This window comes from Hyposmocoma kahamanoa, unplaced genomic scaffold, assembly GCF_003589595.1.
Source record: "Hyposmocoma kahamanoa isolate Upper Pololo Valley unplaced genomic scaffold, ASM358959v1 92, whole genome shotgun sequence".
NCBI classification, from domain to species: domain Eukaryota; kingdom Metazoa; phylum Arthropoda; class Insecta; order Lepidoptera; family Cosmopterigidae; genus Hyposmocoma; species Hyposmocoma kahamanoa.
The window spans coordinates 3,519,565-3,535,915 of NW_020654748.1; the positions used below are offsets into that span (position 1 = coordinate 3,519,565).

A 16,351-nucleotide genomic window follows, 5' to 3' on the forward strand; every position below is an offset into this window, starting at 1 on the left:
TACTGTATGTTTTTTTAGTGTAATAGTTATAGTAAAGGGTATAGGTAATGTTTGGGCACTTTTTTGCAAAACTTTTTGTATAAAAACCGGATGGTGACTTACCATCGTAATCTAATTTTCAATATTTACGTGACCTTCAAAAACAAACATTTCAATATATTTTAACTTGATGACTTCCGATTATTGATTTTTATCTTTCGGGGTGCACGACTGGAGCCTCTTCCGCATGACCTAGCATTCCTTTCCTATACGTCTGGCGCAACCTGGACAACAAGCACCGACTAATTTACGCCGATTGGCAAATCCTGCCACCACGATGGAAAGCATTACAGGGTACTATATCTACCATCGACACGACGAGAAGATGATCATCTCAAAATTTGTTAAAAAAACGTACCCTTGGTAAAGTAAAGCTACATGTAATTATAAGTCAAAATGCCTTTGTCACACGACAGACATAAAAATAAAACGAACTACGAAATATTGCGAAGTTTTAAATCTTTTTAACATAAAGGCATCGACTAATTCGTTCGTACAATTTTAAATTCTCTCTGAATAGTTGTCATTTTGCAGATGTGACCTTATTTACACTAAGGGGGAAAAATGTTTATCTTATTTAAGAGATAAACCCCTGTCGGTGGAGTAGGTAATTGCATAATATTAGTTCAGCACACTAACTTCGAGTTCTTGACACGACACGATATTAGTTTTCCCTTTTTTTAAGTAACTTTCTTTTTTTTTATTTTGCGGAAGACCGACTTCTGCAAAATAAAAAAAAAATAAAACAAAAAAGGGGAAAAAACAAAAAGCTGAAGAAACTGTGATTATAGTGTAAAATGTAACAACTCTAAAGTAACTGATAAATTGCTAAGATTAATAGACAGAATTTACATGACTTCAAATTAAATTCAAGGCTTCGATTTTGTTTCAAACTTACTTTATTGTAGTCGAGTTTTAATCTTTAATATTTCTATATTTCTTTGTGTTGTCAATAAAACCTTAGTCCCAAATTGATCATAACCAGACTCCTACGCACGTCGCCGATAAAACTGCAATAAAAGGCGGCTTCGTCTGTATTCGTGAATCACAGTCTGATTAATATGAACACAAATTATACCACCTATAATTTGGTTAGTGATATCGCCTTGATGATTCTTTGTTGTAAATATTACAATGTTATGTATTGATTCATTATGAAACACTATATACTAATTTATTTATGTATCGCGTGAAATTCGAATATTTTTGGGAAACTACCAACATAAATAAAAAAAATACAACGAAGTATAAATTATTTATCGTTTCTCATATCATACATAATTTTGTCGTATTATATGTATGTATATGTAGATACCAGCCACAAAACATATAAGTATGGCTCTTCTTCGTCTTCTTCGGTGGAATAATCGCCAATCATCTTTGTTCAGCGCTCTAACTTTGATTTCCTGATACGACACATTAACTTTTCCCTTATCTGAACTAAATAACTTCATCTCGGTCTTCTGCTTTGCCTTCGATCTTCCTTTTTTTACGTCTATCCATCTTTCCAACTCGGTTCTCTATGGATTTGAAGAAGCTTCTGTTTCCCTGCACTATCAACATATCCTCATAGATTTTCTTTCCGTCCAACTAATTCCCTCCATTCTTCTTCGGCACCATCTTTCAAATGCTTCTTATCATTCTTTGTCTCTCCTAGTTTGGGTTTCCAAAAAATACATTTGGATATTCGTCAGTCTTATATTAATTAGCATACTATTTAATACTAGTTGATTTGCCTGACATCATTTTGCCAAGTTCTGAATTAAAACGAAGCTATATAAAATAATTCTTATTCAGTGATAATTTTAGCATTGAACTCCCACACGATCATTAGAGCCATATAAGTCATGTTATGTACAAATGCATCAGATAATGTTTGTCATGAAGTGCAATTTGCGCCATATTTGTAAAAGCACAAGGCGCCAGGTTAGTGGTCTTGACATTCGCGCGCTCTTGAGCAATTGTGTTAACAGGCTCAGTACCTACAAACATTAAATTGTAAATCGTATAGAAGTTGTTATAAGGTGCTATTTATAATCGATCATGTTTACCGGATGTTCCAGTTTGTCTTGATATATCAATAGAAACTTAATCAATACAATTTTCGTAAATGCATTTGGGTAGGTTATTCACTTACTCACTTTCAATTGACATCTCAAGGACCGTCTACGAAATTAATATCTCTACTCATAATTATTAAGTAATTTAAGGTAGGTAAGCCTCAAAAATAGGTGCATTTTCTCATAAATTACTTTCTTTTTATACCTGTCGATCTATTATACTCAGCAGTAAAAGTATAAAGCTTGAAAAATAATGCACATATGTATATCAAATTCCACTGCAATACCCCGAGAATCTCAGTCAATGGTTCCCTTGTAAAGGTGTGAATTTGGACTTACAATTCGTTACGAATCGATCTACTTGTTTGTAGTTTCATCTTGACGTCTGCGTTTACGTTAAATTATAGATTCAGTGTATTCAATAAATGTATATTATTCATTATCCAAACTGTCGGTTTCCTACTTTAAAAAAAATACTCCATATTAATAACATCGTCAATTGCAACTTGGCAGCACTTGTGCAAACATTCAACAATGAGCTCATTAATATCCTTTCATCAAACGTTTCTCGTCTCGTTTGTTGATCACGAGGCAGACGAGGCATGTAAGGCTTATTATGGATTGGTGTATTAAGCAGCGAGGAACAGATATGGACACAAATGCTCTGCCCGAGGGAGCAGATATGCTGGCCATTAGTGGTATGGTATAAACGTTAAAAGTTAGTATTTTCTAGTTCGTAGTATTTGATGAGCACATCCCACTCTCTTCTTGTGTATCTGAGAATAACTTAATTGACTTTGTTCTGTTGCAAACCATGTAAAAGTAACCAAGCAATAATAACCTGTTAACAACAGGTTATATAATAACCTGTTAACAACAGGTTATATAATAACCTGCTAACAACAGGTTATTATTGCCATCCCAAATAAAATAAATAAAGATTTTTCTATAGGTACTCTACTCACATCAACCTATTTTTGATAAAATGTTTCAACGCTACGTAGTTAATTAAGTCAGATTCTTAGAATTTCTACATTTTATTGCATTTCGGTCTGAATTATTATCCCCTTTATTTTACGTCTCGCAGGTGGTAAAGTATTCATTCCTATAACTTAAGCCAAACGGCCCAAGGCAATGGAAGTAAACTCTGCTTTACTTTACACCTTATATGGCACAGCGACGTTGGTGGCACTTACTAGAATTATTATTTAGCCATTTCGATATTCGATTTTACAATATTCGATATGGTCTGTTCGGCATAAGACCTATATTGGTCTAGCTTCTTGTTGTCGGCGGCGTATGTGGTCATTCACCTAATAAAATATCATTTTATTGCGATTACAAATTTCACAGCAGACCGTTAACGTAACTAGTAAATAGAAATGGTCTTAGTGATAAACCCTAAGGTAGCTGCGATCTTTTAGATGTGCATCGACGTTTGGCGTCGTCTTATAAAAGTAATCATATTTATGATGAACATTAAATTTAGGTACTTTGATATGTCATAATGTGAACATTGGCTACAATTGATAAGATAGATAAAACGTTTAATGTCTTCCCACAAGCAAACAAGATATGAAATAATTAAGGAAGAAAAAATAGACACATAGAAATTTAACAAATATAATATTACAATCTAGGAACGTATGCTAGGAACAATTTAAACTAAATATATCCAACAGTTACAGGTAAATACCACTTACAATTAGAAAACAGGATTGAAGAACTTGAATTGACATAACAACATCAAACAAAAGAAAACTGATAACAACAACAAAAAATACAATAATACATTTTACTTGCTTCAGAACTTCACAAGTATAAGAGTAATTACTTGTTAAGTATATTTACGTATATTTACAGTTTTATTAAACTATTAGTAAGAAATAAAGAGAATAAAGATAAATCAATATTTAATTAACTGGTCAGTGGTAGTCATTATAACCGAACGTATCTTGTTAGGTTAGTCCATCCATTTAACAATTTGCATAGTTTTGAGATGGGAGAATTTGATTCGAAGTTCGAAGCGGTGGAAATACAGGCGTTACTGTATTTCGAGGGTCTGTATTTTACTTAACTAACTAGGCTTACAATAGGTTACCCAAAAGCAAAGCACTGGTTTTCATTAACTTCGAAGGTAGCACGATGTGGAACACCAACAGTAAAATTGCGAACAATTGCAATCAACAGAATCAAATGCTTTCGTTAATTACCTCCGGAAAAACTCAAAGAACCAATTTGCCACACGAACTGAGAACATAAAAATAAAGCACAATAGCTATTATGATCACTGGAGACACGAACACAATAGGTAAAGATTGTAAATGAATGAAACGAATAAACCAATTGGCAGGGCCGGTGACCCTTGCCACGCCGTTGTTGCGATAATTAACGTACAGTACTTTGCAGGACCGTTGTACGTATGTTTTATAGGACAAGCCATATTTTGTATTGCAGATAACGTATGAACACTTTATTGAAATCTTTTGTTGAAACGGTAAAATGAATTGACGCTAAATTGTGAACTCGCCTATACGCTCACGTTAATAAAAGTTATGATAATGGCATTTAAAGAGTCAATAACCATACTGTGAGTGGATAGGTCAATCAAATTCAATTAGTTGCAACATTGTAAGCTTGCTTTTAAGATTGTTAAAGTCAATACATGAAATAAATGGTCCTTTATATCCGCAATATTGCAAGTATTGGAGCTAATGTTATCAACAATAAAGATAATAAACAATAAGAAAAGGAGGACAGTGGAGGAGGATATTGCATGTCCGCATTGATTGTTCCTTGTCACAGTGCCGTTTCTCACGAGATTGTTTGTAACCATTCGCTAAAAGTAAACATATAATTATGTTGAAATAATCGGCATAGTAGAACCAGGCCCGTCTAAAAGTATATATTTGAATAACAGGCAGAAACGTTTGTAAAGATTTAATTCACAGGAAAAATTAATATAAACTGCACATTGTAGAGAAAATCTGACAACTCCGTGTTCAAATCGTTACTCTTTGAAACCTATAAAACGCAGCCTGAAGTCTTTAAATCTTGCGCTCTTTTGGAGTCGACGCATAAATGAAATATTTGATAGTATTACATCGTTTTAGTGTGATATTCTCTACATGAATTTACAAACATCAAATACTACGCAAATGCCTAAAGCTAGTATTTGAAATAACAAATACAGATCGACTAATTAACGCATGAGCACGTTGAGTAAACAAACAACAGTGGATTGTAAACATTGGGATGCTTTTTGGCAACGTGGTGTGTTTAACAAACATTTCCACATTGCCATCGGATGCGAGAAGGATCGTATTCATATTTTTAATTTAGGTGTTTCAACAATATAAGACATAACATTTGGCTTTTTCTTTATTTTAATTTTATGGAACGTTCACTCAAATGCTTCTCTTTTTTCAGACAGATATATTTCTACCATATTTGAATATCAATACCATTTTTTAATTTGATTCATTGTTTATATTACTTTGCTTGGTTTAAGGCTTTAAGGATTGTATTACAATTGTATTTATAGTACATTTATAGCACCGATATCAGTGTCACCTTTAACAGCTTTATCAATTCACCCCATAGGTCACTGCTGGGCTAGTCCGTGATATTTTCGGTACCTTGATCTTTCAGTATTCCTTTCCACGAATTACAGCCACTTTGTCGTGTTTGTTGGTTATTATTTATTGCTTGCCTTGTTTGAGTTTATTACTTTTAAATTGCCATGTTTCCTGCCTTTTATTTTGCTATCTCCCTGTGCTCGACTTCCAGTATTGCTTGTAATTCTAATTTTCGTTTTCGTATTTTTTATTTTTATGATACGAAGTGATGGGACAAACAAGTCGTGCGCCTGATGGTAAGCGACACGCCTGCCCATAACAGGAGCAGTGCCACTCAGAACTTTAAATTACAAAGATCTAAGGGTCATCACCCTGAGACATAAGTTAAAAAGTCCCTTGTGCTTGTAATTTCACCAGCACCCTTACCCTTCTAAGCCGGCACGCAGTGATACTCACATTACTGCATGGCGGCATAAATAGTTAAGGTGGCAGTACTTCCTTGGACGAACTCTTTCAGAAGGAGCTCTACTGCTACTAATTGTTGACTTCAACAATTAGTAGCAGTAGAGCTCCTATATAATTCATATAACTTTAGGATTGTTGTGTTCTTGTTTGTTATATTCAATTGCAACGGATTCATAAGTATATATATTTTTCAAAAGAATTTTGTAGAAAGGTTTAAATTTCTTTATAAAATATTGGAAGTTCTTTATCTGGTTGACCAGTCTGATATTGCATCGCGATCGTCGAAGCGATAATGGTTGCGTCGATTGAAGCGATTGTTCATAATCTTGATTCATCTCGATTATAGGTTGCAACCGAATGATATTCAGGTTTGTTGAGGCGTTAAATTATCTTCCTTCTGATAGCTTTCTCACAGTTACAATATCTTCCCGATGGCTTGTAAAACTGGCTTTCTGTTAAATTGAAAAACATTACACTGTTTCGCAGAAGTTATTTTTGCGTACATTACAAAATAAATACAAAAATTTACGTAAACCTTGTTACACTTTTCGATAATTATATTGTTTAATTTCAAGTAAGTGCAATTTAAAGAAGCTGTTATATAGTTTGCTACAAGCAACATTTTATAGCAGACAAGGTCTTCGCGTCCATTATTTTTTTCATAATTGATATTGTTAAGCCACTTTTCATACACGTTTCATTCCCGTGGCTAATAACAATGTCGTCTCACGTAACAGACAGGTAAGTTCAAATTAGGTTACTCTAAAGCCCAACCATGATGATCTCTGACAGGAGGTACATTTGTTTTTACTGCATTTTTGTTTACTTTTAGTTACTTGCGTAGAATTTTAGGAAATAGTTATTTGTTATGCAAGGCTGTAAAGATGTCGTTTGATTCTGAGCGTAGCGAGGGTTTCAAGGCACGAGATACAACACAACTTTGCTGCCGAGCGAAACACACAACTTTTCGCCTCACTATAGCCAGGAATATACAAGATGAAAGAAAAATACTTGAACTATAACAAATCAGCTTTAATAAACAAAATTAGTCATCGTTATCAATTGAAAGTCAATAATAATATGAATAAAATATATACCAACGGATTTATATTACATACGTAATGTACGGCAAATCGCGTAGTTGAAAGAAAAGTTAGGTGCACCACAGTCCATCGTCAAGTTCCAATTTCAAAAACGCTTTTGCGCGCTGATTTCGAAAAAGAAAGCCTTTCCGAGCTAGTGAGGTGAAAAAAGTATTTTTAATTTGGAAAACTTTTAAACATTGATGAGAAAGATACGCGCAAATGGTACCTGAAATAAAGTCAATACTGAAATGAATGTGTGTAAAGTTTTGCCAAAAAAACATAGACATTTTACTTTTCTGCCATTTAGTTGTGAGCATTTCGTATGCCTAAAAGTAAAAGCCAATTTTGTAGGAGATTGAACCTTATTAGTTTTTTCTGATTTAAATAGATTAACTTTTAAGATTTTGTTATACTCTCTGACACTTTTTGATTCTGTATTCTAGTAAGTTCAAATGTGCAAACGTCTTCCCCAAGGACCCCTACTCTCTTTTGTTACCGCACAGAGTTATCACTGTTTAGAACGATCTACTTAATTTTTTTTTGTACAAAAATAGATGAATTACAAATAACTCTGTATATGGCGGTATTAACTAAAATCATGATTTTAGGTGACTTTTGTCATTCTTTCCCTTCTCACGTCATAAGTCATCTGTACCAAGAATGTAATAAGGAAACTCTTTGAGTCTTCGAGAGCAATTGAGCTTCTGAATCAGCATTTATTTATTGAGACGGTGTAGTGGATTATTTTTGACATTAAACCGTCTCACTAGAGTCTGAGTCGTGGACAACACTAGGAAATTTGGGTTAATAGAGTACGTCATCTGTCACAGTTCTTTGTATAATGGTGGTAGTAGTTGGTTGGGTCTTCTGAGGTGTATCCCACGGCGCCAGCTTGACGACTCTTTAATAGTGTCGGGGAAGTGTATTAGAGATTACTCTGACAATACAAATTTGTATTTGTCTCGTAGGTTGTTCCTTGTACATTTGTACAACATATTCACAACAGGAGTTTAAGGGTATTCTAAAGTTTTTATTGAAATAATATCTCGAATTGACATTGGGTTCTATATTAAGTTTTTTTTTGCAATTCCAATTAAGTAAAACATGGAAAACGAAACAATGATTTTCTGAAATTTGGTAGCAGTAAAACTCCTTGCGAGAAAGTCCATCCAGGGAAGTACCTAATGCTACTATAATTTATTTCTGTTACGGTTTTGAAAGGTAAGGATACTGGTGAAACTATTGGCACATGGGACTTGTCAACTTGATGTCTCAGGGTAACGGGCGCAGTGGCTTTGTTTCTTAGATTTTTACCATTCAAAGTTAATGGAACGATACTGAATCTTTTAGAAATATGACCGTGTGGAATAAAAAGAAAGGGAACTCGCTTCAGTGAAACCATATAATGAACAATTGTAATTAGGCAGTTTCCAAAGAGACTAAGACAAAAATCGTTCCTTCAATTGCAACTCTGAACAACGAAATTACTTCAAAATAATTCTACACTGTGACCGCAAGTAAAATGCTTTACTCCTTCTGCTTTAACAAAGTTACTCGTAACGTTGAACTTATTTATTTCTCCATATAAATGAAAGAATTTTCGTTCGTTTTTCGATTGCAAAGTAAAGTTGGCATTCTTCCCACTTTAACAACTTTAAAATTACAGTAGGTTTAACGTTTTCGCCATACAAATAAGACAGTGTAATGGTTTTAAAGCTGAAAATTTAACGTTGCATTTCGGTCGTTTGCTCTCATCTCGCATTGAAGGACTTGTTACTGCAATTTTCTACCTGAGAACCTTAATTTGTATTAAATGCCGGTTGAAAAAGTACAAATTCTTTACCAAGCAAATAAGACAGAATAATAAAACTCTTGGGTAATCTACGGTTCATTGTATGAAACCATACAAATAAAATATAATCAATGTCTGTTTTGCAAGTCTTTTGTTGCTTAGTAAGGCTTCTTATACTGTATGTTTATCACAATGGTATAAATTAATATAATGCAATATAAACAATACGCTAATACATACATATTTACCGATAGTACGTGCGTACATACGTCAGAGCTTAAGTACTCATTAAAATATAAGATCTAGCGAAGCCTTTCAAAAATAATTGTTGTTTAAACAAGCGATAATATTTAAACGTTATAGTGAATGTCATATATAGGTATGTAACGAGAATTACCTCTTTATATCAACAACGGCATTTTGTTAAATGTAATTCGTACAATACGACAAACGACATACTCTTATAGACATCGACTTAGTTTTCACGATTGAACTTTTTTTCCAGATTTAAATCGAGTATATTTATTTTTGCTGACGATCAACCGCGGCCATGGAACATGTATATGACCTGAAAAGTTGGTGTGTTTGAAAAAATATGATGGGATTTACATCCAAAAAGTTTCAATTGTAATTTACTAAGCAATTGTCGTCAATTTGACGACCTCGGTGGCCCAACGGTTTGCATTGTGGGCGCTGAATGTCTTCATTGCCTGGTCATTCTTTTATTGTTTTTTATAACGCTTACACTCATAGCTCCGTCCTAGGAAACTCAAAAACCCACAGCCTCTGCTTGAGAGGCAGTAGGTCAAACCATTATGCTACTCTTCTTGATAAAGTAAAAATAGTACCTAATGATCAATTGCTTTGTATCAAGTGAGTAATGACGCGATTGTGTTCTCGTAGGCGCCATAGTTAGTTGTATTTTTTGCCGTCATAATTAAGTGGAAGGTTTCAATAAGCAGGTAATTTTTGTACTTAGAATTATGTCTTATAAAAATAGCTATGAGCTCATAATTATAAAGAAATAGGGTCGTTCTATCATGCAGACATTAACAGTAGCTGTAGAGCTCCTTGTGAAAGAGTTCGTCCAAGGAAGAACCTTACCTATTTCTACAGCCAAGCAGTAATGTAAGAATTAATGTGTTCCAGTTTTTAAGGGTAATGGTGCTGGTGAAAGAGATCTTTGTCAACTTGGATGATGAGCGCAGTGCCAGTGCCCCCTTAGATTTTTGCGATTAAAAAATCCCCCACACTAGCGTAACAAGACGCTAGTGCCCACACTAAAAGGGGTCTCTTAAAGCTCTGAGTGTTGCTGCAATTGCTATGGACGGACAGGCGTGGCGCTTACCACCGGGCGGATGACTTGTTCGTCCCTTTTCACTTGGTATTATAAAAAAAGTCTATGTAGAGCATTGACTTACAAATATGTAGAGTCATAAATCGGAAGAATATATAACTACAAAGCTTGGTCATATTGTGGAGATGAGAGGGTAGATATAATGTACGATTAAGTTGTCATTTTGTATAGATTTTGGTCTCCACGTTTCTGACCGTGTCCGTAGTCACGACCGCTTGAGTGCCTGACGCAACCGCCGTAATCTAATGTCATTATTCCAACCCAATCTCACTCACTATGGGTGGTCGTATAAATTTTAATTCCGTCTCTTCCGCGTTTGTTTATTAATTTATTTTTAAATAACTTTATAATTACATTTCCTCTGTTTATTTTGATATCGCGCCTACGTTCTAAGTCAGTTAACTTAGAGTACAATGTTCTGGTTAATTAAAGACAATTTGAGGTTTTCTATAGCGTGTTTCATCCGTGTCATTAATTTTATAGATATATCTGTTTCTAATTCAAATTTTCTCGGTGACCCGATGTAGTATTAGGACCTTTTTAGTTTGTCAAGTCAATTGAGAGGCGTATCTTTCGTTATTATATTCTGGTCTTAACAATACTCTGATACTTGTAGTATACAAGGAATTAGAATTGAGATCGTCTAATTTATGTGGTTTTCTGGCATTATACAGATATCATCCTTAATTTGTCGATATTCCCTTAGGGCGTACTAAGCGTATTTCGTAATTTTTTATTATGCGCACAGCCCAGGGATGGAATTCCCTATTTGCGACTTTGTTTCCGAGCACTTACAACCTAAATATCTTTAAGGTGCGACTTTCGAACTCGTTCCATCGTAGATCCTCCCTTTGCTCCAGAGCGTAAGGTAATGGTCAAGAGCAAGTCCATTTACTTTTTTTAAACACTATACTTTCACAATAAAATTATTTCCATTTTATTTACAAAGATAATAGTCGCAAAAAACAGGAATCATGAATATTACTTTTGTCAGGGAATTATCCTTTTGTTTAGTGCTCTTAAGTATGATAATTCTTATATGTTCGTAAAATATTATTATTTATCTTCACGTTATCTCTGGAATTCAAGAGCCCAACTATGAGATTTTCAAATAAGTCGTCCCGTTTTATTGTTATGGCATTCACGATCCCTGATTTCATAATGATAGTACGTTTTAAATTTTTCAGCGTTTTTGTTGCATTTCTTCTTCTTGGAATCCATCTCCTACCGGAATTCGGCTACCATTATAGCTATTTGGGTCCCTGAATCTGCGGCTCGGATCAGTTCTGTGGTACACATGTTGAACCACTGCAAGATTTTGAAGCCATGTGGTTTTTCTATGACCACGTCTTCCACGGCGCTGGATTTTTTCCTGCAGAATGAGTTGCAGTAGATAATATTTATCACTCCGCATGATGTGCCCGAAGTGCTTCCTCATTTTTAGTGTTTTCAGGAATCCCAAGCCTTTGTGCAAGCTCCGCAATACGTTGTTATTGGTAACTCTATCCGTCCACGATATTTTCAAAATTCTTCGATAAATCCACATTTCATAGGCTTCTAACCGTTTACATAACGTCTGAGTTAGTGTCCATGCTTCTACTCCGTACAAAATAATTAAAAATATGTAGCACCGCAGTAAACGGCACCTTGTTGATAGTTTGAGACTACGATTGCGAAGGAGGTGGCTCATTTGAACAAAAGTTCTCCTGGCTTGCTCTATTTGACATCTAACTTCTACGCTGTGGTCTGCCTGGTCGTTTACCATACAGCCTATATATTTTACCACGATAAACAAAAAAGTCTACAAAACCTAGATATTACTTTTTTTTATAATACTAAGTGACGGAACGAACAAGTCATGCGCCTGGTGGTAAGCGACACGCCTGTTCATAACAGTTATGATATTATAAAAAAAAATAAACGGTTGTAGTACCACCCAGAGCTTTAAATCACAATGATCTGAGGGGGAGCCAGCGTCCGACCCGCTAAGATATAAGTTGACAAGTCCCATGTACCTGCACCCTCACCCTCCGATACCGGAAAGCAGTAATGCTCATATTACTGCTAGGCGGTAGCAATAGGTAAGGTGGCAGCACTGTCCTGGATGAACTCTTTCACGTGGAGCTCTACTGCTTCTTGCTTTCGTATGTTTTGACATAATTTAATCTGTCCGACATTGTTTATCATTTTATTCTACATCTAGTGCGAAACAAAGCGAATCATTTCACGCAAAATGCCTTATAGGAGATAAAAGAACGTGACTAAACTCTCTCTGAACAACAGCGTCGTCATGTAGTACGTGAATCGCTTCGCACTCCACGCCTCGTGCGCTTGCGCCGCCATCGACACGCGATGACTCACGGCATAAAGTTTGAAACTGTAATAAATATGATAGTACTACATGTATAATGTGGATTATAGATTAACGAAAATCAGGCTACGTCGCGTCGGTCGATACGTGAGTATATTGGTGTTTATAGGTTTCTTTTTTCTACTTTATGATGTTTTATCTTCTTGTAAGCGTTAGTGACATAAACACAGTAAATATTATGTACCTTGAACTTAATCCCATTCGACCGGAAAGTAATGGAACAGCTGTTTTTTTTTCCGCGTATTTAATATATAGGTACGCATGTGTATTCAGACGGTGACTTTAAATTCTTTTCGCTTTTTAATGTTTCACTTCCTGTCCACTCATTACACAGTGAAGAGTCCAATTTTGCTGTACGCTGACTCACATCGTGTCTTTGTCTTTTTTTACAACGCACCAGCAAAAAGTTTACTCTCGATTTCTGTGATTGTTTTTGTCTTTTTATTTTCAACAGCCGAATCATGTCTTTTTTGCCACAACTTGGTGACAACTGTGTCGATTTTCATTAGTTTTTAACCAACTTCAAAAAAGGAGGAGGTTCTCAATTCGACTGTATGTTTATTTTTGTATGTATGTTACGCGATAACTCCGGTATTTGTAAACCGATTTTCATGATTATTTTTTTGTTGGAAAGGGGGTACTTCCATAGTGGTACCATTTCATTTTGAAAAAATCATCCACCTCGAAGGTTGGCTGTTTATGCATGAAGATACATTTTTATAAATAGCGCCTAACTTTAATTTAGGAGCAATAACTTTAATGGTTGATTTTGCAATTTCTCCAATTCAAGGCGTTTTTCTCTCAATATACTTTGAGTAGTGAGAACCGATTTTCATTATCTCCAGTGTCAAAGTCCTGTATAGTGGCGAACTAGGTAATATTTCAATAAAACTTGGCAAATAGACGTACTTTTGAGGTTGGTTTTTTAGTAATCTGTACTGAGATTATAACATTGAGGATTCGTGCAACCATGTAAAGAATTAACGAAAAATCGCAAACCGTTACAAGATTTTGGACTTTTTTTTATTATAAAAAGCATTAAACAATTAGGACATTCAGCCTGTCAGAATATAGAATGCACTCGTTATACAACTTTTAAAAACAAAAGGCAGGATGTTCGTGAGGCCAGTGCATTCTAGGTGTTCACTGTGCATCCGGAGCAAATCCGTACTAACAATAGGCATCTAGTGCCTATAAAACAGGACCTAGAGTTGAGTTAAGAACGTTAAATCGCATAATAACGGTAAAAATGAATATTACAAAGGCATAAGCTGGTTATAGCCATGACGTCGTTAAATACGTGTGTCAGTTGTCTGGTTAAGCTTTAAGTACATCGTTTTTTACACAATAGCAAGTAACTCGAACAAGTCGTGCGCCTGGTGGTAAGCGACACGCTTGTTTGTATCAGTGCTTTAAATTACAAAGATCTGAGGGGCACAGTCACTGCGCCTGTCACCCTGAGATATGTGTAAGTTGGCAAGTCCCAAGTCCCAACTCTTTCACAAGGTGCTCATCTGCTACTAAAATAAAATAAAATCCAATTGATATTGTCAGTATTTTTACGGTTAACTCGGCTATAAACATTATGCTTGTATATTTGTTTATATGTATAAAAAGTGTTAGTGGGGAAGTGTGGTATGAGACATTTTGTGTTGTGTCCGGAGAAATTGAAAAAATGCCTTTTTTTCTATGACACAGCTTTCTATAGCTTTAGTAGTATTCCTGGAAGTGAATTCTAAAATATTAGCTCACCGTCTTGGTTCTGGGTGGGTGGAGAAGTTTCCAGATTTCGTAGATTTTAATTAGGCATAAACCGGAATAACTAGCTATACAAGTAGGTACCTCGCAAGGAATTTTTGTTTATTTTGAAATATATGTTTCATAAATTTGAACTCTTATGCAAACAACCTGTAATATTGAAATACAATAAAATATCGTAACTGACATTATTGTACCACAATAAAGTTCGACAAGTCAATTTGAGTTACCTAAGTGATTGTAACTTTTGAAATTATCTTGCAACAATTGCCAAGATGTTCAAATTGACATTTAAAAAATATACATTGATTTTTACTTTTCGTAATGCCTTGGGGTACTACGTTATTTATTTGTAATAAGTGCAGGCATCGAAGCATTAAGCGTAGGTAATATGTGTCCGTCTAACTTGTATGATTCAAATATTATTTGTCACTAACTAATTGAAACAGCCAATTCAGGTTTGAGAATATTACTAAAACTTGAATTGGCTGTTTTAGCACTTCACAAAGGAAGTTGATGTCTTTTTGTTCGTGTAATCAAGGGTAAAATAAGCCCATTATACTTCACCATGAAATTAACCATATTGTTTGTTTGTTGCAGTTGTAGTGGACGTGGACGACCGGCCGGTCTGCGTGGAAATCTGTGATACTGCTGGACAGGTGAGCTACAATTAGATACCAGTAGTAAATTGTTTATCTATAGTCTGTCTTTTTTGATGATGGAGCAAAATGACATCAGCTAGTGATTGCGGTCGATATCTCTGTCGATCTATTTATCGGTCTATCAATTGTCACTTTTTGTAAGTTCATACTTACGCAGGTATACATTTAGAACTGTCTATTAAAAAGACAAAGAGGTGACATATTTTAAAGTTTTTCATGTTAATTCAAAATAGATAATAAAATCCGCCTGTTCTTATTAAAATATGTATGAATATAAAATTGAATTCGATTGCAAATATCCGACCATCAAAATAAGAATAAAGAATGTAAGAACGCAATTAGTAATCATACAAACTCATTAGAACGAAATTTTTGTCAAAATTTTACCTTCTTTCATAATTCATTGATATAACTGTCGGCAACAACTACATGACTATTAATTTTTTTTATAAAAACTTGCTACGCTGTAAATGTAACTTTACTCCGTCTTCAAACAAGACCGACTTTACAGCTGTTCCATTATTTCTAAATATTGAATCATACTGAGCTAGCACATTTTAGGAACTTGTGGTTCGGGATCCTATAATTTTAGAAGAAAACATTTATTCATGTATACTCAATCATAATCAATCGAAAGGTTTTGAACTGTTAAATACTTTGCTCCGTGATGCAAGGTGTAAGTGCTATTAGGTACACAAGTGTCCTCATCTGACCTGCTCCGAAATCGACCTATGAAACTTGGGTTAATTAACCTTAGAAATCGTATTCCTAAGACGACTCCTTCTAGTCGTATGCAATGCCAAAATACAAACATTTTACGTTATGTAGAGGCAAAGGAGTTTGCCTTAGTTACAGTTTTTGTTGCGATGGTTGAAAGGCAAAATGGGATAAGCGACACTTTTAGTCATATTGAGTTATACATACCGTTAGAATCAGCTAACGTTTCTGATTCCAACGGTATACATGACCCTAAAGTGTCGCTTATCCCATTTTGCCTTTCAAGTGACGGTTGTTTCAACGAACAAACACAAAGAAAAATCCCCTAGATCCGGCTAGACTCGAATCAGCGACTTAACCAGCGACCTTTTTTTGCCTGAGTAAAGAAATAACTTTCATAGATTTCTCACGTGGCGCTATGTAAAGGTCTGCAACGAGCACAAGGAGAAATATGTAAGATCTGTTGA

The 16,351-nt window shown here is 34.9% G+C and overlaps 1 protein-coding gene across 1 annotated transcript in view; it reads left to right on the top strand.

Moving 5' to 3' along the window:
* Window positions 1-16,351, top strand: part of LOC113236527 — a 64,752-nt gene that overhangs the window by 38,968 nt on the left and 9,433 nt on the right. The window contains exon 2 of the mRNA XM_026472642.1: window positions 15,106-15,164. Coding sequence (XP_026328427.1) covers window positions 15,106-15,164 — 59 coding nt within the window. The remainder of the gene's footprint in view (window positions 1-15,105; window positions 15,165-16,351) is intronic.